Source organism: Miniopterus natalensis, chromosome 5 (assembly GCF_054644295.1).
Source record: "Miniopterus natalensis isolate mMinNat1 chromosome 5, mMinNat1.hap1, whole genome shotgun sequence".
Taxonomy (NCBI): Eukaryota; Metazoa; Chordata; class Mammalia; order Chiroptera; family Miniopteridae; genus Miniopterus; species Miniopterus natalensis.
The window spans coordinates 65218252-65240639 of record NC_142085.1 but is presented as its reverse complement, the minus strand read 5'-3'; the positions used below and the strand labels follow the sequence as shown (position 1 = coordinate 65240639).

The 22388-nt window shown below is 39.1% G+C and overlaps 1 protein-coding gene across 1 annotated transcript; it reads right to left on the bottom strand.

The window, feature by feature from the left end:
* Positions 1-4698: 4698 nt before the first annotated feature.
* On the bottom strand, positions 4699-21112 carry SMPDL3A (sphingomyelin phosphodiesterase acid like 3A). The gene is made up of 8 exons (XM_087817175.1): positions 20979-21112; positions 16753-16966; positions 15698-15842; positions 11242-11338; positions 10301-10470; positions 9661-9841; positions 7981-8105; positions 4699-6370 (listed from the first exon to the last, which is right to left on the bottom strand). The coding sequence occupies exons 1-8, from the start codon at positions 21088-21090 to the stop codon at positions 6053-6055; spliced, it is 1362 nt and encodes a 453-aa protein (XP_087673301.1). The 5' UTR covers positions 21091-21112; the 3' UTR covers positions 4699-6052.
* Positions 21113-22388: the final 1276 nt, after the last annotated feature.

Sequence of the window (22388 nt, the reverse complement as noted above, 5' to 3'; positions counted from 1 at the left end):
TGCTTTACAAATATTAAAGTACTAAAGGAATCATTATTTTGAAAGTCCATGTAGGATATCCATGCAAATGCTGTACAGTTTTATTTAACAATTTTAATTTCCCTAATGGGCAATATATGTATACCAGAATAGATGGAACTAATAATGACCCTTGAAATTGAAGTTCACTAGGTATGCCTAAAGTGCCTTTGGGTTGAACTTAGTGTTAAATGACATCGGTCTGGCTGTTTATCAGACTGCTGCTTAGTGAACTCACAGAAATAAGATCAAAAGGCACAACAATAATTTAAGATCCATAAACACAAAGGTATTTTTTCTGTATCCACAGTGCATAAAGGAGCACCTAGCATGTAAGTGAGATTCCATAAATATTTGATGAAAGAATGAATTCCATAAATACTTGATGAAAGAATTAAATTTATTTTAAGTCCTAGACCAGGACTCGGAACTTCATATTGTAGGAATCTGGAAAGAATTTGAACTGATAAATGGGATGGGAAGAACAAATACCAATCTCTGCATAATATGCAATCAAGCAATGCAAACCTGCTGGCTTTAAAGAAGTGAAAACTTTGTCCTAATACCACTGTCTTCAACTGGCTCAGAAGCAGAAGGCATCTACCAACCAGAAATCAGGGCATGTACCTCTCTCCCAGAGTGCAAAAACTCAAGTACTGATTTCCCTCATTCTTCATCAACCTATCTCCTCTATTAAAAATTAGACTAAAACTTGCAGAAAATAAATAAGCATGAAATAGGGAAGAAAATGTTTATAACACTCTGGGAGATGTAGTTCTCATAAATAAAATTATATGTACATATGGAGGTAGGATGAGCCCAAGTACCACTGCATGTGGAAAATTATGAGTTTTTCCATAATTCTGATGTTTTAGCATCTCAGAGAACCAAACAGAAATGACAAAAGAAGATAATCAGCTCAAGTCAAGCAATGTGTTATATGTCTGGCATATGCTTAAGTTAGCCTAGGAGCTAAGCCGTAATTCATCACCCAGCTGGATCTAAGAACAATTCTTATATGTTCTAGAATTTCCAGAACATATAAGAACATATTGACTAAAATTGTGTTACACTATCTGTGACTTACTCTAAAATATCCCATCCGAAATACTGTGTTACCTATGTGCAAGTTAGTTTAAGCCTCAGCTCCATGGTCAGTCCATTGCTGTAATCAAAAGTCCATGTGCTCAAGTGATCGACTAACTTACTGTGCAAAATACAAGGCTTGGGAGTGCTCGGTATGGTATGAGTAATAGCAAAGCTATTACTCTTTGCTAATTGGCACACAATCTCAACAATGGATTTTTAGTGGGGGAAATAATAGCCTGAGGACTGACATAATGAATTCTAAAAATGAACCCTCAAAGGTGAAATTAAAGATATGCAAAGTGTGTAGAGTAGCTGCAATGGCAAGTATAGATGAATGAATGAATATATAGACAGATAAACAGATAGATGATAGACAGACATAGACAGGTATGACTTTTTAAAAGACATTTACTCTTCCTAACATGCAAGATAGAAGAACCCAAAAAGGCCAGCAGCCTTACCTGTAGGAATGATGTCTTAGACTAAATCCCTACCTCCTTTGGCGCCAGAGGTGAACGTCTAAGAGCTTTGAGTGGTGCACTGCCATCGCCATATTGGAACCTGAGCTCAGCAAACAATAAAAAAGGTGTGCCCTTTGATATACTTACCAAAACGCCCTCCCATATTTTGAACCAAATAGAAAAAGTTAATAAAATCTTTATATTCAAAACCACGGTCTTATATAAAGCCCTGCATTACCTGTTGTGTCCCAGTGGGACCAGATACCATTGTAAACCTTCATAAACAGTTATGGAAGGCCACCAATAATCGGCTACATGGAAATGACTTATGCACAATAATACAGGAAAAGAAAACAAAGTTTGTCTTTATTTAAAATTTTGACATTTTGCTTATGATATTTTGCATTTATTTTAATTTTTTTGAACTATTATTTCTCTTGATTGCTAAGTTTTTTGGTACCTCCTCCTCAAATTTTGCACCGGAGGCTAGTGTATCACTGCCCCAATTTTGAGCATCTCAGGATTTAACAAGTGTGAAATATCTTGTGACTAGAATTTTGGTATTGGCTTCAGTAAACCTTTCATTCAAGGTAGTGCTCAAAGCCCCTCAATGGATGACAATCTTCTAGACATATAAAATGAATAGTGTAAAATATATGCTTTTATTTTTTATTGTTTTATATGTTAACTTACTAATAAATATGTTGTTGATAAGTATGTCTATGTGTGGTATAATTTAGTTCAAACCTGCTTTCATTTTAACCTGACACCCAAAAATTTCCAGAGGGCTACCATTAATTGCCAAAAAGAAGCCAAGAGAGTAAGTTAACTTAGGTCAGTTCGTAACACTCAAGGAGACAACGAATGGGATCAAGGGTAAAGTATATTTGGATATAATTTCTAGATTGAGATCCTCTTAGCCTGATAGCCTGTTTTACCCCAACTTTATTGAGATATAACTGACAGCAATATGTAAGTTTAAAGTATACATGTTGACTTGAAACACATATATTGCAATACGATTACCACCTGAGCATTAGCTAACACCTTCATCACGTCACATAATTACCATTTCTTTTTTTGTGGTGAGTACAATAATTTTCAGTTATCCACTTATGTGTGTCTTCCCTTTTGTTTTTGTTTTTTAAATATGTCTTTACTGATTTCAGAGAGAGGGAAGGAGAGGGAGAGAGAGAAACAGGAGAGAGTCATTGATCACTTGCTCCTCCATGGCCCCTACTGGGGATTGAACCCACAGCCCAGGCGTGTGCCCTGACGGGGAATTGAACCCCAGTCTCTCCTGGATCATAAGCTGATGCTCAACCGCTGAGCGACGCCGGCTGGGTTGTCTTCCCTTTTGTTGATGCTTGAATTACCTTTGTATTCCCATATCTAGTACAGGCCCTGCGCATAATAGGCATTAAGAAAATGTTTGACACCACTTGGCAACAATTTGCAGGATTTACAGAAAAAAAGACAAATGAGTTTTTGAAAAGATATCTTCATAAGGACCCCTCTACCCACCTGACCCCAGCTCAAGCATTAAGACACTCTTGGATTAGTAAGTCTGTACCCAGACCTCTCACCATTGAGGTCTCAGGCAAACAGGTAGTAAATCCTGCAAATGTTTTCCAGGGACTGGGTTCCAAGCTGCCTCCAGTTGTTGGCATAACCAATAAACTTAAAGCTAACTTAACATCAGAAGCCAATGGTGGTATTCCTCTGCACAGTGTATTGTCAAAACTGATTACCCAACGAACAGTGATATGCTCAGAAATGTACATGTATGTATTTTTTATTATCTTGAAAACCTGAAAATAAAATAAAAAATACAAGCCATTGGTGGATATGCTTTTGTTAAATTAGATTTCTTTTGTTTAACAAGGCAAAAAATTTTATTTAACTGTAAAAAGAATTCTCTAAGAGCTAATTACCTCCACACACAACTTTATCTGAGAATATTAACAATGAAAGCAAGTCTCACAGATTTTATTTAGCAAGCAAATCCAGAAACAGTCACGTTACCTACACTGTTAGCCCGATGAAGCTCCATCTTTCTTCTTTTGGCATAAAGCTCACTGCATAGAAGAGTCACTCAAGGGAGATGTGACAATATTCTTTTGTTTTTTCTTTTGACTTGGGGTTGACTATTTTTTTAATTTTATTTTTCAATTACAGTTTATATTGAATATTATTTTGTTTTAATTTCAGGTGTACAGCATAGTGGTTAGACAATCATATGCTTTACAAAGCATCCCCCCACCACCATATTTCCAGTATAACCTAGCATCATATATAGTTATTTTAATATTATTGACTGTATTCTCTATGCTGTACTTTACGTCCCCATGACTATTTTGTACCTACCAATCTGTACTTAATTCCTTTACCTTTTTCACCCAGTCCCCCAATCCCTCTCCCCTCTGACAAATCAGTGTTCTCTGTATTTATGAATCTGTTTCAACTTTGTTCATTTGTTTATTTTTTTCTTTAGATTCTCATATAAGTGAAATCATAATATTTGTCTGTCTTTCTCTGACTGACTTATTCAGATGTGACAATATTCAAGATGCAGGATTCAGCTCATCTTATAAGAATCTAGAGTAACAGGATTTTCTCAGGGGTCTGGACACGAGATCAGATGGTATCCTAGGACTAGGCACAACTAAGAGGGCTGCTCAATTTACAAAGATTTTTCTCCCATCATTCAAAATGGGAGATGTCGGTTCAGTTTAGCCAAACCATTCATAATATGGAGAGTATAGCATTATAAATGGAAAAAATTCCTTTGAATGGATATTTCCTAGTATATATAAAAGCAGATATGTTTTGCCCCTAAATCTCTTCAACCACCTAAGTCATTGTGTCTTATTAAGGACTCTCCCATTTCCCTCACCTTTACTCCCCTCCCCTCCCCTTCCTTCCTATAAATGTGTGGCTAAATGTGGAAACAAAACTGGTTTGAAAGTATCAATTTAAATAATCTAAACAAGGTGTATTTTATAAATTTGCCAAAGCACTATCAACAAGCAGAGGTAAATCAAGAGGGGTTTTACTGTGGACATAATAACATTTTTATATAATTGAACATATTCTGAAATAAACCACAATAAATCATTGTGACAGCTCTGATTAGAGAACTGAAATATTCATTCAACTGATAACGTACCAAACTGTTACTCGAACTCTGAGGTCATTTACTTCTATTTTAAGGTAAAAATACACTGAATACAAAAAGGTAGCATTAAAAAGTTTTTATTGTAGAATAAAGTGGGAAGGACTCTAAATGTTCACTGCCCCAAGTCCCCCAAAGATTTAGAAATTTCCTCCACAATAATCCTGCAAGCCCAAGAGCGTTCACTTCCAGCGCCAGGCTCATTGTCTGGGTCACCTCACGCCACCTTTGGCTTTCACCGTTTCCTGATATGGCTGGCCAAGGCCTGTTTTCTTAAAACATCTGCCCATTAAGTATAAAAATATATAAACACATGATGTAGTCGATAATGCTAACTTGAAATATATTGAAGGCCGGATGACCTCTAAATGATATGATTTTTTTTTTAACAATAAATCTTTGCTTTGCTTCAGTATCCTCACATCTAAAACATACCAATTTATTTTTAAACCTAAGAGTAAAAAAGTGTTTACCTAAAAAATACTGATAGTTTCTTAGATATAATATTTTAATTTTATAATAGTCACATTCTCAACCCTCTAGAAGTTAAGATAATTTGGTTTCATTACAATGAGATCTTATATCTACGAGTCATTTTTTACATGAAGTCCAACCAGTCACAGGAAATGAGTTTCACTTTCCTTGTTGATGGACCTAAGACTGCTGACTGTGAGAGCACTGCAGCGACAATAAGTGCGACTTGTGACGTTCTCTCCTTAAGGTCAGCAGTACTAAAGAGCACCCTGTTCACTCACAGAGCGAAGACAGCTAGACAGCACATGCCCCGTGACGTTTCCTAGACTCAGAGCCGACCCTAATGAGACACTAGTGTTTTCCCAAGAGGACGCAGTGGATATAAATAGTGTTAACCTCAGATTACACATGAAATTTAAACAGTTTGAACCTCAGTTTACACGTGGGTTTTTAACAAGAGTGAATTAATAAAACTGAAAATTATCTTATGAAGAATAATTCACCATGCTGAATTATGACTCAGGAAGAAGTCATTTGCTTTACTTTAAAAATGACAATATCAACAAGAGTATAAATTAGATATAATTATATAAACTGGAAGACAGGAAATATATATCCAAACATCATTCTAGTAAAGAACAGTTTAAACATATTTAATATAATAAAAATATAGAATATTAAAAATATCTACATTTGGGCATCATAAAAAGGAAAGCAAAGAAAGGAATTCAGCTTGCCCACTCAGTAACTCCCAAAAATTTATGTAACAATTCCCACAAACCGATCTCAGAAACAGAGCAATGTTACATTTTCTATGAACACAAGCTGTGAAATACTATAGATTGTGCCTTATAAAATAATGTTTGAGGCAATCTACATAGGAATTATGATCAAGACTCATAATTGCACAAATCTGAAAAGCCTTACATTGCTCATTGCAAATTACACTGCTGTCATAACTCACAAAGTAGTAATTATAATATTTTATAAATTTCTTACTGTCTGGGGTTGCAAATTCTTTAGCTAATCCATACAAACTTTTTGGCTGCAAATCTTCAATGTTGTAAGTTTGAGTCAGGTTATACTCCAGCTTCCAGTTGGATTCTCCCTTTAGATTAGCATCTGTCAGGTTCAAGTAATACTGCAACATGTCCTATAGTTAAAAACAGTAACAAAGGCTAGTTCATTTGGGGGCATATGAAGTACTGCACAGCAAGAGTCCTTACTAGGATTTATGTGACATTCCTAATTTAAAGTTGTAGTCATTTAAAGAGGTGAGAATTGGTTTTAAAGAAAAAGAGCCCTTATAGAAGACCTATATTACTTTTTTCATTTTAAAAATAATGAAAGAACATAATATAAAATAATATAAACTATATAGAGAGATATACAAAATAAAAAGCCTTTAATTCACACACCTCAGAAGTAACCACTGCTAACAGTTTCATACATATTAGTGGTGTGCTGGAGGTGGCTTGTAACCAGCTCACAAGAGCCAATTGTCAAATTTTCAGGAATCTTGCCAGTTAGTTGATACTACTTTGGCAGCTTGAAACTGGAAATGATGGGAATATTTACATCATGGAAATTGGCAAACACCATAAATCAAAATTGTTGTTTTTTTCCCCCAGTGAACAGGTTGTAAAACAGTTACCAGCACTCCTGTGCACATGTGTTGTTCTAGAGTTTATGTACAAAACAAATATAAATATTTTAAAAATATATTCCAATTTTTGGCTTTTTTTAAAAAAATGAAGCCATACTATACAAACTGTTTTGCACTTTTAAAAATTATTGAGTGCTATATCAGGGACATCACTCTATGTCAGTACATATATATACACATATACCTATACATGTGTATCTCAGGGTCAGATCCAAAAATAGACAACAAATAGTTGTACAAAGATTCCTTTGAACTGGTTTATCTGTCGATTATTTTATTTTTTTATTTAATCTAACGTTTATGGATTAAACCAGATTTCCCCTGGCTACCTCCTTTGTAAAGACATGCTCTAGGGAATAAAAGAGCTACCTCCTATTAAGCTTAGCTAGGAAAAAAATGCAGTTACATCAATAGACACTTTAATTGAGAAATTCTTTCCCAATTAATTTATTGAAAGGAGTATTACCCATGAGCTAAATGCCCAGTCTTTTGGTGCTAAATTTAACTACAGCAGTCATCTACAAGTTCCAGAGAAATTTTACCACAAAAATAAATGTTCAACTCAACTTAATTTCTTTACAAAATTTTTTGCCAACATTAATTGAGCACTTACCATGAGCCAAGGATTTTCTTAGTGCTTTATATATATTTGTTTATATAATCCTCACAGCAACTCAGTGAAGTCAGTAATATTTTAATCCCCATTTTACAGAGGAATAGATTCAGATGGAGAAGTTAGGTAATACAGCTCGAGACAGTCTGGGTTCAGAACCTACACTTTTCTTCATAACTATGTTCTAAAGAAGAGTAATTAATAACAACATGTATACAAGTCCACAGATAAGACACTACCTAATGAAACTTCATCTAACTAAATGTGAAGTCTTTAGAAGTTTTAGAGAAAAGGCTCTCTCTCTAAGGCTGACCTTATAAACCCACACTTACAAAGTGCTGACATTCCAAATACAGAAAAGAAAGACATGATTTTAACATAAAACACAACTCACATAGCTCTGTTGAAAGCATTCAACTAAACTAATGAAAACTACGAAGACATGAGTAAGTATGGGGTCAATCCTAAAATTGTACCAACTTACCAATAACTTATAATCACGAGGATCGTACTGAAATAGTCTGACAGCAGGGTTGTTGGTCTGTTTTTGTAAAGCACCCTTCACCGGGGTAACAGCAGGAGCCACAAACGCAGAATTTATTGGACTCCCTGGACAAAAACGTGCACATAAAAAATATGTTTAGAAATTCAGTTTAACTATATTAACAAGTTCCAGATTAAGAGATTAATAGACATAACAGCCAAATGATATATGATCGTGACTTGAAACAACTATAAAAAAACTTTTGAGAAAATAGAAATTTTTTCAAAAAATTTGGTATTAGATGATAGCAAAGGATTATTATTGATTTTGCTAGATAAGTTAATGGTATTATAATTATGTGAGTTACTCATGTACTTTAACAATGCATACAGAAGCATGTAGGGCGAAAACATCTGATGTTAAGATCTACTTTCAGATAATTCAGGAAAAAATAAATTAAAAATGGATAGGTAAAGCAAATGTGGCAAAAATCTTGATAGATGTTAAAATAAATGATGATACATGAGAGTTTGTTTAATCATTCTCCTGCTTTTATATATTTGAAAATTTTCATAATAAAAAATTCAAGTTGTTGTAAGTATATACCCAAAACATATACAAAACTAGTTTGTCCTGTACCTCTACCTGAGACAATATTCCAATGATTACATAATAAATATTTGAGTAAGTGTCACCATGTTTTATATGTATCATAGGACTAAATTTCTTTCTGAGTAAAAAAGCTATCAAATTCTGAAAAATTATCATTTTTACCAAGCCCACTCATTCGAGATAAAAAGGGTAAAGCATTTCAAAAATGTTCCCCAGCCTGAATAGAAGTGGCTCAGCAACCAAACGTCGACGTAGGATCCAGGAGATAGAGGTTCGATTCCCGGTCAGGGCACATGCCCGGGTTGCGGGCTCGATCCCCAGCGGGGGGCGTGCAGGAGGCAGCCGATCAATGACTCTCTCATCATTGATGTTTCTACCTCTTTCTTTTCCTCTCCCTTCCTCTCTCTGAGATCAATAAAGATTTTTTTTTTTTAAAGTTCCCCAATTACTGAAAAAATACATATTAATTTTTCTCTTGGCTAACTACTATAAAATCAGAAGTCTTGCTTTGTTAACTTTCAGTTTTCTGCCCTCATGCTGAAGTAATTTTTAAAAATAGATCATTGTTTGCTTTGATGTTAGAGTTTCTTCTATTATTTTCGTTTCAGTTTCATGCTGAGTAGATGACAATGTCGATAAGCACTTAAAAGTTAAGAGCTGGTTATGTTTTACTTTAAGCCAATAATAAATTGTGCTTTCCTTTTAAATTAGGAGAAATAAAACAAGTCATCTCAAAAGAATCTTGAGTCTAGCAGGTAAATATCAAACAGCAATATTTCTCTAAACTTGAGGATCTAAAAGAAAATTTGAGTGAGAGGAGGGTTTCAGAGGCTTTTGTGTTGACAGCAATGAAATGACAGTGGCCCTTTAGCACTAATGGGAAGAAACTCAACTGCAGGCGTATCTATAATTTTGGCCACCATTATGGAAGGCAATTAAGTAAAATCTGGTGCTGGCAGGTTGATTTAATGAAACATTTAATTTACTAAATCAGTAAAAATTACCAGAGATTTACTGCTTTGCTCTAGCATCTTGGACTGGGGAGATACAAACAACATGTCATATTACCTTTTTCATCTGAAAGAACCATAATGCTGTCTCTGTGAGTGTGTCCATAAAATTGTCCTGCAATGACATTGCTGTATTTTCTGAAAATGCCTATCAGTTTCTCATTATAGCATTGTCTCATGGCTGTAGTGCCCAATGAATAGGGCAGATAGCCCACTGGAATATGCGCTATGATGTACACCTGGGGAAAGAAGCACAGGAGGGCTGACGAGGATCTTTTTGCACATTTGTCGTAACTAAATGACACCCAAGATTAAAAGTATAGTAATTAAAATTTAGAAAACAAATATACTATCTCTCCTATTTATTACCAAAAAAGATGAAATTAGAAAACTTCATTTCACTTTATTTACATTTGTCTCATTTAAACTACACTGTTGATGATATAAGTTAACTGTGACATTGGTCACCATTTTTTAAATATCAGCCTCTTTTTATATGAACTGATGTCAGTCAATTTCAAAACATTAAAAGCAAACTAAAAATAACAACACAGATAAATCATAATGTGTTTCATATGAAAACATCTTCAAATTTTAATACTTTTATTAACACCTGACAGCCGCCTCCCTTACATTTAATAAATACACAAATTTAGCCCCCTATTTATCCCTTGACCATTCTGGTCTATGAAATCTACCTTCTCGTTGTTCTGCTGAGAGCTGCTCAGTGTATTTTCTAGCCATTCAAACTGATTTGCTGGGTCACTCTTATTCAGGGTCACAATATCAGGGCCGTAGTACAGGTTTGTGTTTAGACTGATGATCCTAAGGTTCAGATTACCTGAAACTTTCTGTGAATAAAAGCCACCTATAAAAACAAATTTAAACACATTACAGCCAAACACATATACAGATATGCAGTCACTGTGAAGGCAAATTCTTAATTACAGTTTACAAGGCAGCAAGATGGCTATATTTCCTTCTCATTGTTTAGTTTGTACGTACATAGGCCGTCATTAGATCAAGAATCAGGTTTAACAAACACTCACTGAAAACCTGCCACATTCCAGGTCCAATGCTTGCACTTCTTTCTATACATAGAGGTAACAAGAGTGGTTTCCAATATTCACATGAAAATAAAATTAAATATATCGGCATTAGGCAACGAGGTACTGAATTTTGTAAAAGAAATATTAATATTAATATATCAATCTTACTTATGTACAATTGGGAAAGTTAAGATGAGAATTATTGTGAAATACAAAATCCAGAGAATGGAAACGCACCTGGATCTTGCCAGAGATGACTAAAGAAATGGCAGACAAACCTGAGCTACTACAGTCTCCGTGGAGATGAGGCTGAAAGGCATAACCCCACTGGCACCAGCAAACCAGTGGCGACAGAACACCCAGGCGCCTACCGTGGGAGCTGGCCGCTGAGCTGCGGGCTCTGCTTCCTTTGCTCCGGGCCCACTCACCATCCATGCTCTCTCCTCAGCTTTCAAACAGGGCTCATGGCCCCCAGAAAGACTGGGTAGAGAGGCTCTCCAGAATTGGCACGCCCAAGCAACCTTAAAGACTGAAGTCTGAACATGAATAAAAATTGAGGCAAAATAGAGATGAGGAAACCTGTTGCTTACCTGTCCTTAAAGTCTGAATAGCTTCTTCATCTAGCCATGGTTTCCAGAGGTTTGCTACTGCGCTGTACACCTTGCTGGTGAACGAAGGAAGCTGATCCTGGCCACAAACAATAGAATTCATCATTGAAACTCTAAAGAATATGTGGATCAATTAATTAAACATTGTTTGAGTGCTTACTACTATGTTATGCATCTGAAAATACAAAGGTGAATACTAAATAGACTTAATCTTCAAGGTACTTATAACTCAGTTGGGGAGGCAGGGACAAAATATACTCAGTCACCTAGAGACTATGTGCTAGGTGCGACTGCAGAGGCTCTGGGGTTACAGAAGCACAATCAAGTCTGGTCCTGACAGTCAGCAGGGACAGAGAATTTGAACCAGGCCTTGAATGATTCACCACGTTGACAACGAAAGGGATCAGACAGAGAAGGACAAGTACCTTATGATTTCACTTATAGGTGCAATCTATAAAGCAGAACAAAACAGAAGCCGACTCAAGGGCATAGAGAACAAACTCATTGTTGCCAGCGAGGAAGGGCAAAAAAGGTGAAAGGGAACAAGAGGTACAAAATCCCAGGTATAAAATCAGTAAGTCACATGGATGTAAAGTACAGCACAGGGAATGTAATCAATAATATCATAATAACCTTGTACAGTGTCAGATGGTTACTAGACTTACTGTGGTAACCACTTCATTAGCTATATAAATAATATAAATAATATAATATTGTACATTGATATTTTCTTCAAAAGGCAAAAACAATGGCCGACGCGCACACAGTGCCATATACAGAGAAGGGAACTCATTTTAGTGTGACCGGGGTATAGAATCGATGTGCAGGTGTGCTCATGAAAGAGGCACAGAAGGCAGGTTTGAGCCTAAACATGCAGGGCCTTGTGTAGCATGTGGAAGGAATGGAAAAAATTAGACCATGTCCTCTGAAATGTTAACACTAGTATAAAGCTTCTTAACTTCTTGAAGATTTATAACCACATGAAGAAGTCTCATGCCAACCTAAATTTTATCAACGTGTTTCGATTTTTAATAGTATATTGGATGTATAAAACATTATTTTTATTATCATAAAGTATTTTTTATCACCTTATTTTATCATATTACAATAAAGTATATTTTTGGTGACATAAGCTCTAAGGGAAAAAAACACACAAAACTTTAAGAAAGTAGATATGGAATAAAAACCCAGAAATCATTTGTAAAATTGGATAATTACTTCTATTTTTGTCTTTAAAAAGTAGTAATAAAAAACTGATGTCATTGTATTCGCTATCCTCATTTCCATCTGTATGTTGGTGATAGAGATCTATTTCTTAAAGGAGTTTCCCTGTCAGCATTAATTAAAATGCTTAGTTATTTTTCAAGATGACACCCAAGTCACATTAGTTCCCAGTGCACATGCCTGATATATGATGAAAGTATAAATACATTCAGAGAAAGCAATACCAAATTACTTGTTTTAACTGGAATTATCCAAAGCATATTTTCAGTTTGTGTCAGAGATCCAAGTCATCTGTCTGGAAATTAAACAATGGTATAGGCCAATCTAGATTCTGATTGAAAACTGGTGGCCATTGCCCTGGTCTGTGTGGCTCAGTTGGTTGGGTGTTGTCCTGTGTACCAAAAGGCTGAACCAAGCAAGAGGTTGCAGGTTCCATTCCTGGTCAGGGTACATGCCTGGGTTTCGGGGCGATCCCTGGTGGGGGATGTGAAGGAGGCACATTCTCATATCAATGTTTCTCTCTCCCTCTCCCTTCCCCTCTCTCTGAAAATCAATTTAAAAAATTAAAAATTAAAATGTTGGTAATTATCTATTGCACCATGCTGTCATCTCAGTCCTTTTGGGCTATGACATGATCACTGCTGAGAAATGAGGTATACAGTGGGACCCACCCATAAGTTTTGTGGCACCACCCTTACCAGTTTAGGAGTAAATGAGGACCCTGGCCCAGACTGCTTTCTTGGGTGGCAGCTGGAATGAATCCCTGGGCTGCCCACACTAATATCAACTTCTGATGTAATGGGTGGGGACATGAATCTGTATATGCATGTTTATGTAGCCATGTTTATGATTTTAATGGAAATAACATTTGTTACTAACACTCACTAGAACTCAATCTGAGGTATCAGCCTCCAGTAAAATTGTTGTGGGGCTTTCATGTTACATTTGACTTTCCAGAAATATTGCATGTGGGGTAAAAGGATGGGAGTAGAATAATAAAAAGATTTTCAAATATAAAATCATAAGCTAGAAGGAGAAAAAATTAACTGTTTAAGGTATACAAGCTACCCGATTTACCTCACCTGTTCATATAATAGGATATAGTTTAGAAGTTGGATAGTACCCACATCTTTGAATTATTATAAGATGTGACTTCATAGAAAGAAGACAGAGATAAAAATAAAAGAAATCCTCAAAGGAGGTAGGAAAATGTATCACATGTCACAGCTTAATGCTATAACAAACACCACTCCACTTCCTGAGGGTTTATTATTTGCCAAGTAGGAAGTTACACCCTTTTCGCACAGGGTCACTAATTCTCATAAAAACTCTGCAAGGAGCGTATTATTGCCCCTGTTTGCAAATGAGTGACCTGCGGATCAGGGACATTAAGTGAACTATCCAAGCTGGTCAAGCCATTAGAAGCAGCGTGAGATGAAGACTGAAATTCACATGAATGTGACTCTAAACCTCACTTTTCCACTGCACCATCGGCCTGTCACCTCAAGCATATGAAACAATGTGTGTAACCTCTGGCTCCTGGAGACTGTCCCCAAGCCTAACATCTCAGCGGCAACAAAAGTTGACCACTGCCTGAGAGGCCAACTCACAAAGACTCACATGTTGTTCACCTCAAGGCTGGAGGGCAGTGCCAAGAAGTCACTAAAACTTAGCTCACCCGGGAGCACAACGTTTCATAATCACTGTATTCGGGTTAGGTTAACTAATATAACCAAAACCCTCACGAGGCATCCTTCTGATATGAGATGGAAAAGATCTGAGCAAAAAAAAATGCAGACAGAGAGGCATGAAAGTAAACACCAGCCCTGGCTGGGTGACTCAGTCGTCCCGTACAACAGAAAAGGTTGTGGGTTCGATCCCCAGTCGGGCACATAAAGGAGGCAACCAATCGATGTTTCTCTCCCTCTCTCTCTAAAAAGTAATAAAAACATACCCTCAGATTAAAAGAAAAGGGAAAGGGAAAGTAAAAGGAAAGAAAAGAAAAGAAGAAAAGAGAGGAGGGGAGGAAAGGAGAGGAGAGAGGAGGGGAGAGGAGGAGGGGGAGGGGAGAGGATGGGAGGGGGAGGAGAGGGGAAAAGTAAACATCATGTTCTAGAGATGTTGACTATGTTAGTCTGGCAAGAATATGGGATGTGTGACAGGATGTTGGTCAAACAAAATAAGCAGGACGTGGGCTCTGCCCCAAGTGATTGTAAGCACCTGAACAAGCAAGTTAACATTTCTAGGCCTCAGTTTTCTCATCTATAAAATGAAGAGTAAACTTAGACCAGGGTCAGCAAACTTCTTCTACAAAGGCCAAAATAATAAATAGTTTAGGCTCAGGAGTGATACGATCTCTATCATAACTATTCTACTCGGCCCTTGGCTCAAAGAAGCCATAGGCAATACAGAAAGAATAGGCATAGCTGTGTTTCAATAAAACTTTATTTATAAAAACAGGCAGCAAGCCAATTTGAACCACAGGCCCTAGCTTGTCAAGCTCTGGACTAAACAATAACCTCTGAGATTTCTTGAATCTGTACAAATCTAAGATTCTACAGTACTATGATAAAACCCTGAAACCAAGGCTGGTACCCAGCCGCCATGCACAGGCTGCTTAACAAACAGCTGCTCTGATAAACTGAAACTCAGCTGCATCAAGCATTAAATATTCTGATTATAATCTCTGCCTTGAATCACATCTTAATTAGATAAACTGGACCCGAACAAGAACGTCCCTCTTTGGTTCTTATAATAGTTTGCTGTGTTTTTAAAGTTTTTAATCCCAATCTAGCTTAGATTAGAGGGTGGAGAGCTTTGTATGCCTAATTAAAATTCTAAAAAAACGCAAACATTTGTCAACATTAACCTTCCTTGCTATCTTTATCATGGAAATACAAACAAATGACAAAATTACTCCAAAGAAAGGAGAAATTAAGGAAGATTACAAAGGAAAACAAAAATTAATAGTCCACAAATTAGGTAATGTGTTTCCAAAAACTCATCATGGACATCATATTTTATGAATTATTAAGAATCACTTTAAAGTCTTCAAAACATTCATCTTGCCTTCCTTGATGGTTAGCATTAAGAACACACTCTGCCTCCATGAGCCCCACTCCCACAGCCTACCATCAGCTAGTTATTGTCATGATTTTGACACTATTGATGGGAAAATCCTTTAAGCACTTCTGGAAGTTAAGGTTAAAGTTACCTGTGGCCAATAGTCATGATTACCCAGTGCAGGGAAAACCTGGAGATTTGGAAAGAGACTCTGGACAGTGATCGTCATATTAGCAATCACAGTTATGACTGTGTCTGTTGAGAGTTCATACACTGGCACATGAGGTGGGCTATCTCTGAAAATGAGAAAGAATCATAGAGAAGAAAGTCAGTTTCCATAAAAAGTGACTAGACTTATGCGTGATGCCTTACTGTGTACTATCATTGCAGACCTCCACCATAAAACAACAGATGAGAGTGAAAAGAGTTGATGAACTACTCTTCATTTACCTTTCTCCCACAAAGAATCTTACTTTAAAAGTTGTGTAATTACAAAAGATAAACTAGAAATCTCAGCCTATTTTACTGCCTAACTACAGATTTATAAAAAACTTTTAAAAAATTTAGTAAATTAAAAGCAGATTCCAGAGCCAAAATGCCTGGATTCAAATCCCAGCTTTGCCACATACTAGCTGTGTGCACTTGGGCAAGTTACTTAGGTGCTCAGTGCCTTCATTTCCTCATCTGTAAAATGGAGATAATAATAATGTTTATTGTAAAGAATAAATGAGTTGTAATATATAAATGAATTAAAATAGTGCTATAGTAACTATTTCAGGTACAGAATATATAGGCTTTGCTCTATCATAATGGATGGCATTATTTAATTATAGGACCAAAGGATACTGTTTATAAAATTGCTATGTTAATTCCCATTGTTGCCATTTGTTTTTATTATTTAATCAAGACTTTCATCATATTAATTAGTATATCAAAACACTGGTAGAAGTGTGCTATTTATGGATTCATGTTTTAATTTAACATAGACATACTTCTAGAGCACGTATTCAAAAAAAAAAAAAACAAACCCACAATTCTAAAATTTTTTATTCTCTCTAATAATGTTGATTAGCTTGACCTAGTATTTTTTAAACTCAAGTAATTTTTAAAACATAATTAATCTTATGGAATTCAATAGTCTAATGAAGCTTAAGACACTGTAGATAAATATTGATTAATTCATGGTATTTATATATATTAACTTACCCAGTCCATATCATGAAAGATGCTTCTTGTCTTGAATTTTTAATAAAATCAAATGCTGACAAAATAAGGTGATATGGAGAATCACACATAACATCTCCAAAAGGGCCAGGATTGGAGGCATTGGTGCCTTTGGATGAAGCACACACTTTTGTATGGTCATCTGTGATGTGGTAAGTAGGGTCTAAGTGTAAGTCAGTCACATGCCAGAACTGTCCTGTTGATTAGAAGAGAAATGGTGTTACATCTACTTCTTTTTTGGTATTCCTATATAAACAGTTACAGTAAGACAACAGATAGCAGCTCCTCCCTGTAACGAAGGAAAACCTTAGTAATTTAAGTGTTCACATGCCCTGAAGTTAAATATAGTCCTTCCCTATGAGCAGATGAGAATTCCAAGGGAAAATGTACTAGAACTTACTACTTAAATGTGTCAGAACTGAGGAGCTCCATGACAGAGTGACTACCTAACAAGAATATATAATAAATATAAGTTGTATAATGAAATAGAGACATCCTTCCAGAATTTAAGATGTTATCATTTATTTACATGATTCTTATAGAAAAACTGATGCAGTAATATGACGTGGTTTGTTAAGGTTACCCAACAAACATTCTATGTTCTTTAAAGCTTTGCTTCTCAATATTAATGGAAGGAAAATAAATCTTTAATACTAGCTTTAAGCCAAAAATTGGAAGTGCCAGAAGTTCTTAAAAGCTTTTTAATAGAGGAATATCTTCTGTCATATACTAGTACACCAGAAGCATAGGCCAAACAAGTAGAATGCAAACTTTTATCTATACAAAGATGAAAAATGCTAAGTATGTAGGTAAGCAAACACTAGAATAAAACCCAAAGCTGGGATAATAAAGTAAAATATTAAAAACTGTTCCTTGTTAAGATAGAAAAGGTAAGTTATATATTTAGGTGGTTGTTTTTCACAACATTGTTAAAATTTCATAACACATTTAAGTTCACAGCTAAGAAGTGGTAAAAAAAGATTCAGAAGTAGACATAAAATAGCCTTTATGGTCAATTACTTGGTGTTCAGTCTTCACCTGAAAACATTTGCCAAGAGTAATTTATTTTATTCTATAATGCAGAAAATACTCCAACTTTTATTTCCAGCTTAGACATATTTTATCCAACACACAAATAGCTCAGAATCATCCTGGAGGCTGTCTTTTCTTAGGGTATAAATATATAGTGCATCTCATTTTTACATGAACATGTATTTTATTATTTGTAAAATGTTAAGGTACAGTAAACTGCACACAGAACAACAAAGTGTTACGGTTAAGAGTGGTCCAGAATCAGCTTGCCTGACTTTGAATCCAAGCTCAATTTACTAATCTAACAGTGTGATCTTGGCTTGTTTTATCTGTAAAATGGGCCTGCTATTACTGCCTACTATGAGGACTAGTGATTTAGTAGAAAAATAGCTCTTAGAAGGTGCCTGGCATCTAGTAAGCTCAATGTTAGTTGTACTGCTATTACTTAGTAACCCAAAGTTTGAATTTGACATTGAGCTTCCTCATTTTCAAGTAATAATTAAAATTTTATCAGGTACTTACTATATAAGTACTTTGTATAATACTTGTTTTATGCTTTAGTACTTGTTTTATGCTTTACATGTATTAACTCATCATTATTTTCATTTTACAGGTAAGGAACTGCAGCACACAGAGATTAAGTCCAAGTCACATATGTCATACACAACAGAGCCAAGACAGGGATTCAGGAAATGTGACTCCAGAGGCCACATTGCTCTTAACCACTGAGCGCACTGCCTCTCTGAGTGTGCTCACCTTAGAATATCCTTCTCACTCACCTCATGTACAATAGATACTGAAACACCTACATGACATACTGTGATGTTTAAAAGACAGGAGATTATAAATATACATTTTTGTAAACCAAAACTGGAAACGCATTAAGGACACATCCCTAGATTTATACATCTCCAGCATCTAGAATATGTCTGACCTACATTAGGCCCTCAACAAACATTCTCTAACTAGGCATAGACAGACATCAGGGTTTCCTCAAGGTGACATGGTGACTCATCGATGAAATCTAAACTGGAACCTATCTGTCCAGACTTGCAGTGCAGTGTTCTTTCCACTATATTGGATTCCCAGTCAGATAAGTGAGGGGTAATTAGTAAGATGCACTGAAGGATGTCTTTAAATAGTAGCCAAGAATGAGTTCTGACAGGCTCTTAGCCTGGGATTTATGAATAATGAACCTCACGAGGCCTCGCCTCCCACCTCTCATAAAATTGTATACAAAATGCTGTGTGTATATGTGTGTGTGTATATGTGTGCGTCCAAGACCATAGACCTGGCCTGTGGCAGGGCCCACATTCCAATCCAGACTCTCTGGTTAACAATCCAAAGTTCTTTTCACTACATCACAATTACTTCCTTGTTGTAGAGACAATCTTTAAAAATATTTCCACAAATATATGTGTGTGTTGTCAACATAGCTAGGTAAATGCTCAAAATTATACCAAAAAAACACTCGTTTATCTTAAAATGTTTTAATTTATCCTAAAGAGCCTAGTAAACCATATCAGATGTTTCGACATAGGCTGTTTAAAACTGGTGTTTTTGTTTGTTTATGTCAGTTCCTAACAAATAGTCCAGCAGGTCCTGAGCTACTAAAGCTCAAGAGTTGTGGCTAAACACACTCTGGTGAGGCTCCCCTGGGTTTTTATCTCTTCTGACCACCAGGAGTTGACAGGACAGGAAAACTGAGTTTGGGAATTTGCACCTGAGAGTGCACACACACACAAAACAAGTGAGCAGAGGCCAGTCGTGTCGGAAGTTGTAAGGAAATCCAAGCATTTGGGGTTGAGGAAGGGGGTTATGTCAAGGGAGAAAGTAAAATAATATATCCAGCGTGACACTGCTGAGTCAACACTCAAGCAGCCCTCAGAAGTCACCCCTTCCCTTCCACTTCCCTAGGTGACTCCACCTTGCTGCTTTCCTGCCAAAACAGGGAGGTGAGAGGGGACATTCACTAGACCCCAGCACGCTGTCTGTCACCCAAGCCTTCAGCTATCAGATTCTTAAAAGCAAAAGGTGAACTTGCCGTTGGTTGGTCTCCCGACCCAGGCCCTTTTATGTCCAGATCCTAAACAGCCGCCTAATTAAGCACAGCTCCAGCCTCAGTAAAGGCAGGAACCGCGTACGCAAGTGTCTGGGAGCGACTGCTTATGACCGACAGCTGGGAAAGCAGATTCACCGCTCCAGCCCTCAGCCGCCTAAGAGCTGTCACGAGAGAACTTGGCTTTCAAAGCGGAGGCATTTTCCACGTCGCATTTCCGAAGTCACGGGGAGAGCAAGCGCGGCGGGGAGGAGGCCTCGCGACTCCCGCTCGGCACCGCGAAGCCCAGCGCAGGACAGCGCCCCCCGGCTAAGGTTTCCCTCGCTAAACAGCCGCAGGTATTCTGAAAGGCAGTCCAGGAGCGCCGGGTGGCTTGATGTTTGAAACTGAAGGCTCGGGCGGCGTTGGGAAGCCTCCCATCCAACATTTATCGTCTGTTCTGGACCAGCGCCTCTCACCTGCACGTCTATCAGTCACCAGGGTTGCTTCTTAAACACTGTTGGGCCCCGATTCTCGGAGTTTGGGGTTCAGGGCTGGGGTTGGAAACTGGCGTTTCTAACGCGTTTGGGGGATGCTGATGCGCCTGGTCCCCGACGGCGCCTGGAGACCCAGCCCTGGGAGGGCGCTGTGGACAGTGGCGGACGCGTGAACCCCCGCCCGCAGGGAGCCGGCACCGGGCCAAGCGGAAAGAGGGTCCCCGCGAACGCTAACCTAGGCTCGGGGCGCGGAGCGCCGACGCCGTGGCCGCACTCTGCCCGGGGGTGGGAAGAAAAGGTCCCCAGAATCGGCGGCCGTCGGAAGACAGCCCCTGAGTCCCTGCGGGGCGGGAAAGCGCGCAGCTCGCCCCGCTCGGGGCGCTGCGGGGCCGCTGGAAGCGCGGCACGTCCGGCTCCCGGCTTTGGCCCGGGCGGCGCGCGGCTCTTCCTTCCTTCCCGGGGAGCGCACCCCCCCCAGGCCGCGCGCAGCGCCCCCTCCCCCTCCGGCGTCGGCGCGGGCGCGGCGAGCGCTCGGGTCCCTCCGCCGCCCGCCCCCGGAGCCCCCGCGGCGCTCGCGCGACCCCGCGCTCTGGCCGACTCTGAGCGGCCGCCCCGCGCGGGAAGGGTCGCCGACCACTCACCGGCCGCAGGAGCGGGACTCTGGCCGCGGGCGGGCGCCAGGGGCAGTCCCAGGCCGGGCCGGCCGAGCCCGAGCGCCCACAGGCAGCCGAAGAGCGCGCGGGGCAGCGCCATCGAGGGCCACGCCGCAGCCCGGGACCTGGAGCTGCCCCGCGGCGCGGCCGCCCGTCAGCCCGGGGGGGGGGGGGGGCGGAGGGGGAGGTGTGGCCGCCCGGCCGTCACGTGCGGGGGCAGAGTCCGCGGGCGGCTGGCTGACCTCGGGCGGCGGCCTAACGATCACTTGCCTTTCCGCCGGCGCAGCGCCGGGGACCGCCCCGGGAGGAGCGCGCTGGCCGGGCCCCCTGCCCCGACCCGGACCTGGGGGCCTTCTCCGCACGAGGGGCGCAGAGAACCGTGAGGCGCCCCGGCCTGGAGGCCGGCGCAGCGGGTCCCAGGGTGGCCCCTGAGCCGGCAGCGTGGGCACCGCGGGAGTGCTGGGCGGGCGCGGAAACCCCCAGGCCCCGCGGCTGGCAGCCGAGTCAGAACCTCTGGGGCTGGAGCCCAGTAATTTGCGTTTTTACAAGTCTTAGGGGTGCTGCTGGAGTGACTGATGGTGATGTTCCATAACCACCTCTAGTACACTGGGTTTGGGGGCTCTTGTTTGTTAAAAAGCAAAATTCCGCCAAGTGCACTGGGAGGTCCATTTGGCTTTATTAAGGGACCCACAGGTGGGGCAGCACCCCACCCAGCAGTTAGACGGGCTCTGGAGTTGTACAGGACGGAAGGTTTATAGAGAGAAGGGTGGGGAAGGGAACTATTAACAGAAGAAAGGATTATTTTTGGAGCAAGAGGTTTTATCATGCAGATTGCCTCTTTTCTCTAGGGGGAGCGAGGTGGAGAGGGGCCACGCGGCCACGTTTTAGTTTGTAACTTTCTTCTTCTTGTGGTACACACAAACTAATTACTAAAGTTCTGCAGCATACCAAAATACATAAATACGTTGCCGATGTGACAAAAAAGCAATAGGTATAATTTTAGTTCTTTCACACAGGACGGCTATTACTGGATTGGCTGTTGTCATTTTTTTAATGTGAAATCTAAGGGAAAAGAGGTCAGTACCCCTGACCAAATAGGCAGGTACTGCATGTTTTGAAAATTCTGGCAGCACACCAATTGAAAATCGCTGAATTACCTCATTGGTGCTTACCAGAAAGTTTCAGGCTGGTTCATTAAGATTATATTACTGGGAGAGATTGAAACAGCAATGGGTGAGATATTAAATGTAGGTTTGGTATCATGAGCTTTAGCACAAGTTAGGCCATTTGGGGCCTGTGGGTTTCTCTTTAACAGTGTTTGTTTTTAACAACTGAGAACAATGTCTCAGACCATACTTGATGCATTCCAGAGATACATGAACAGCATAAAAAGAGCTG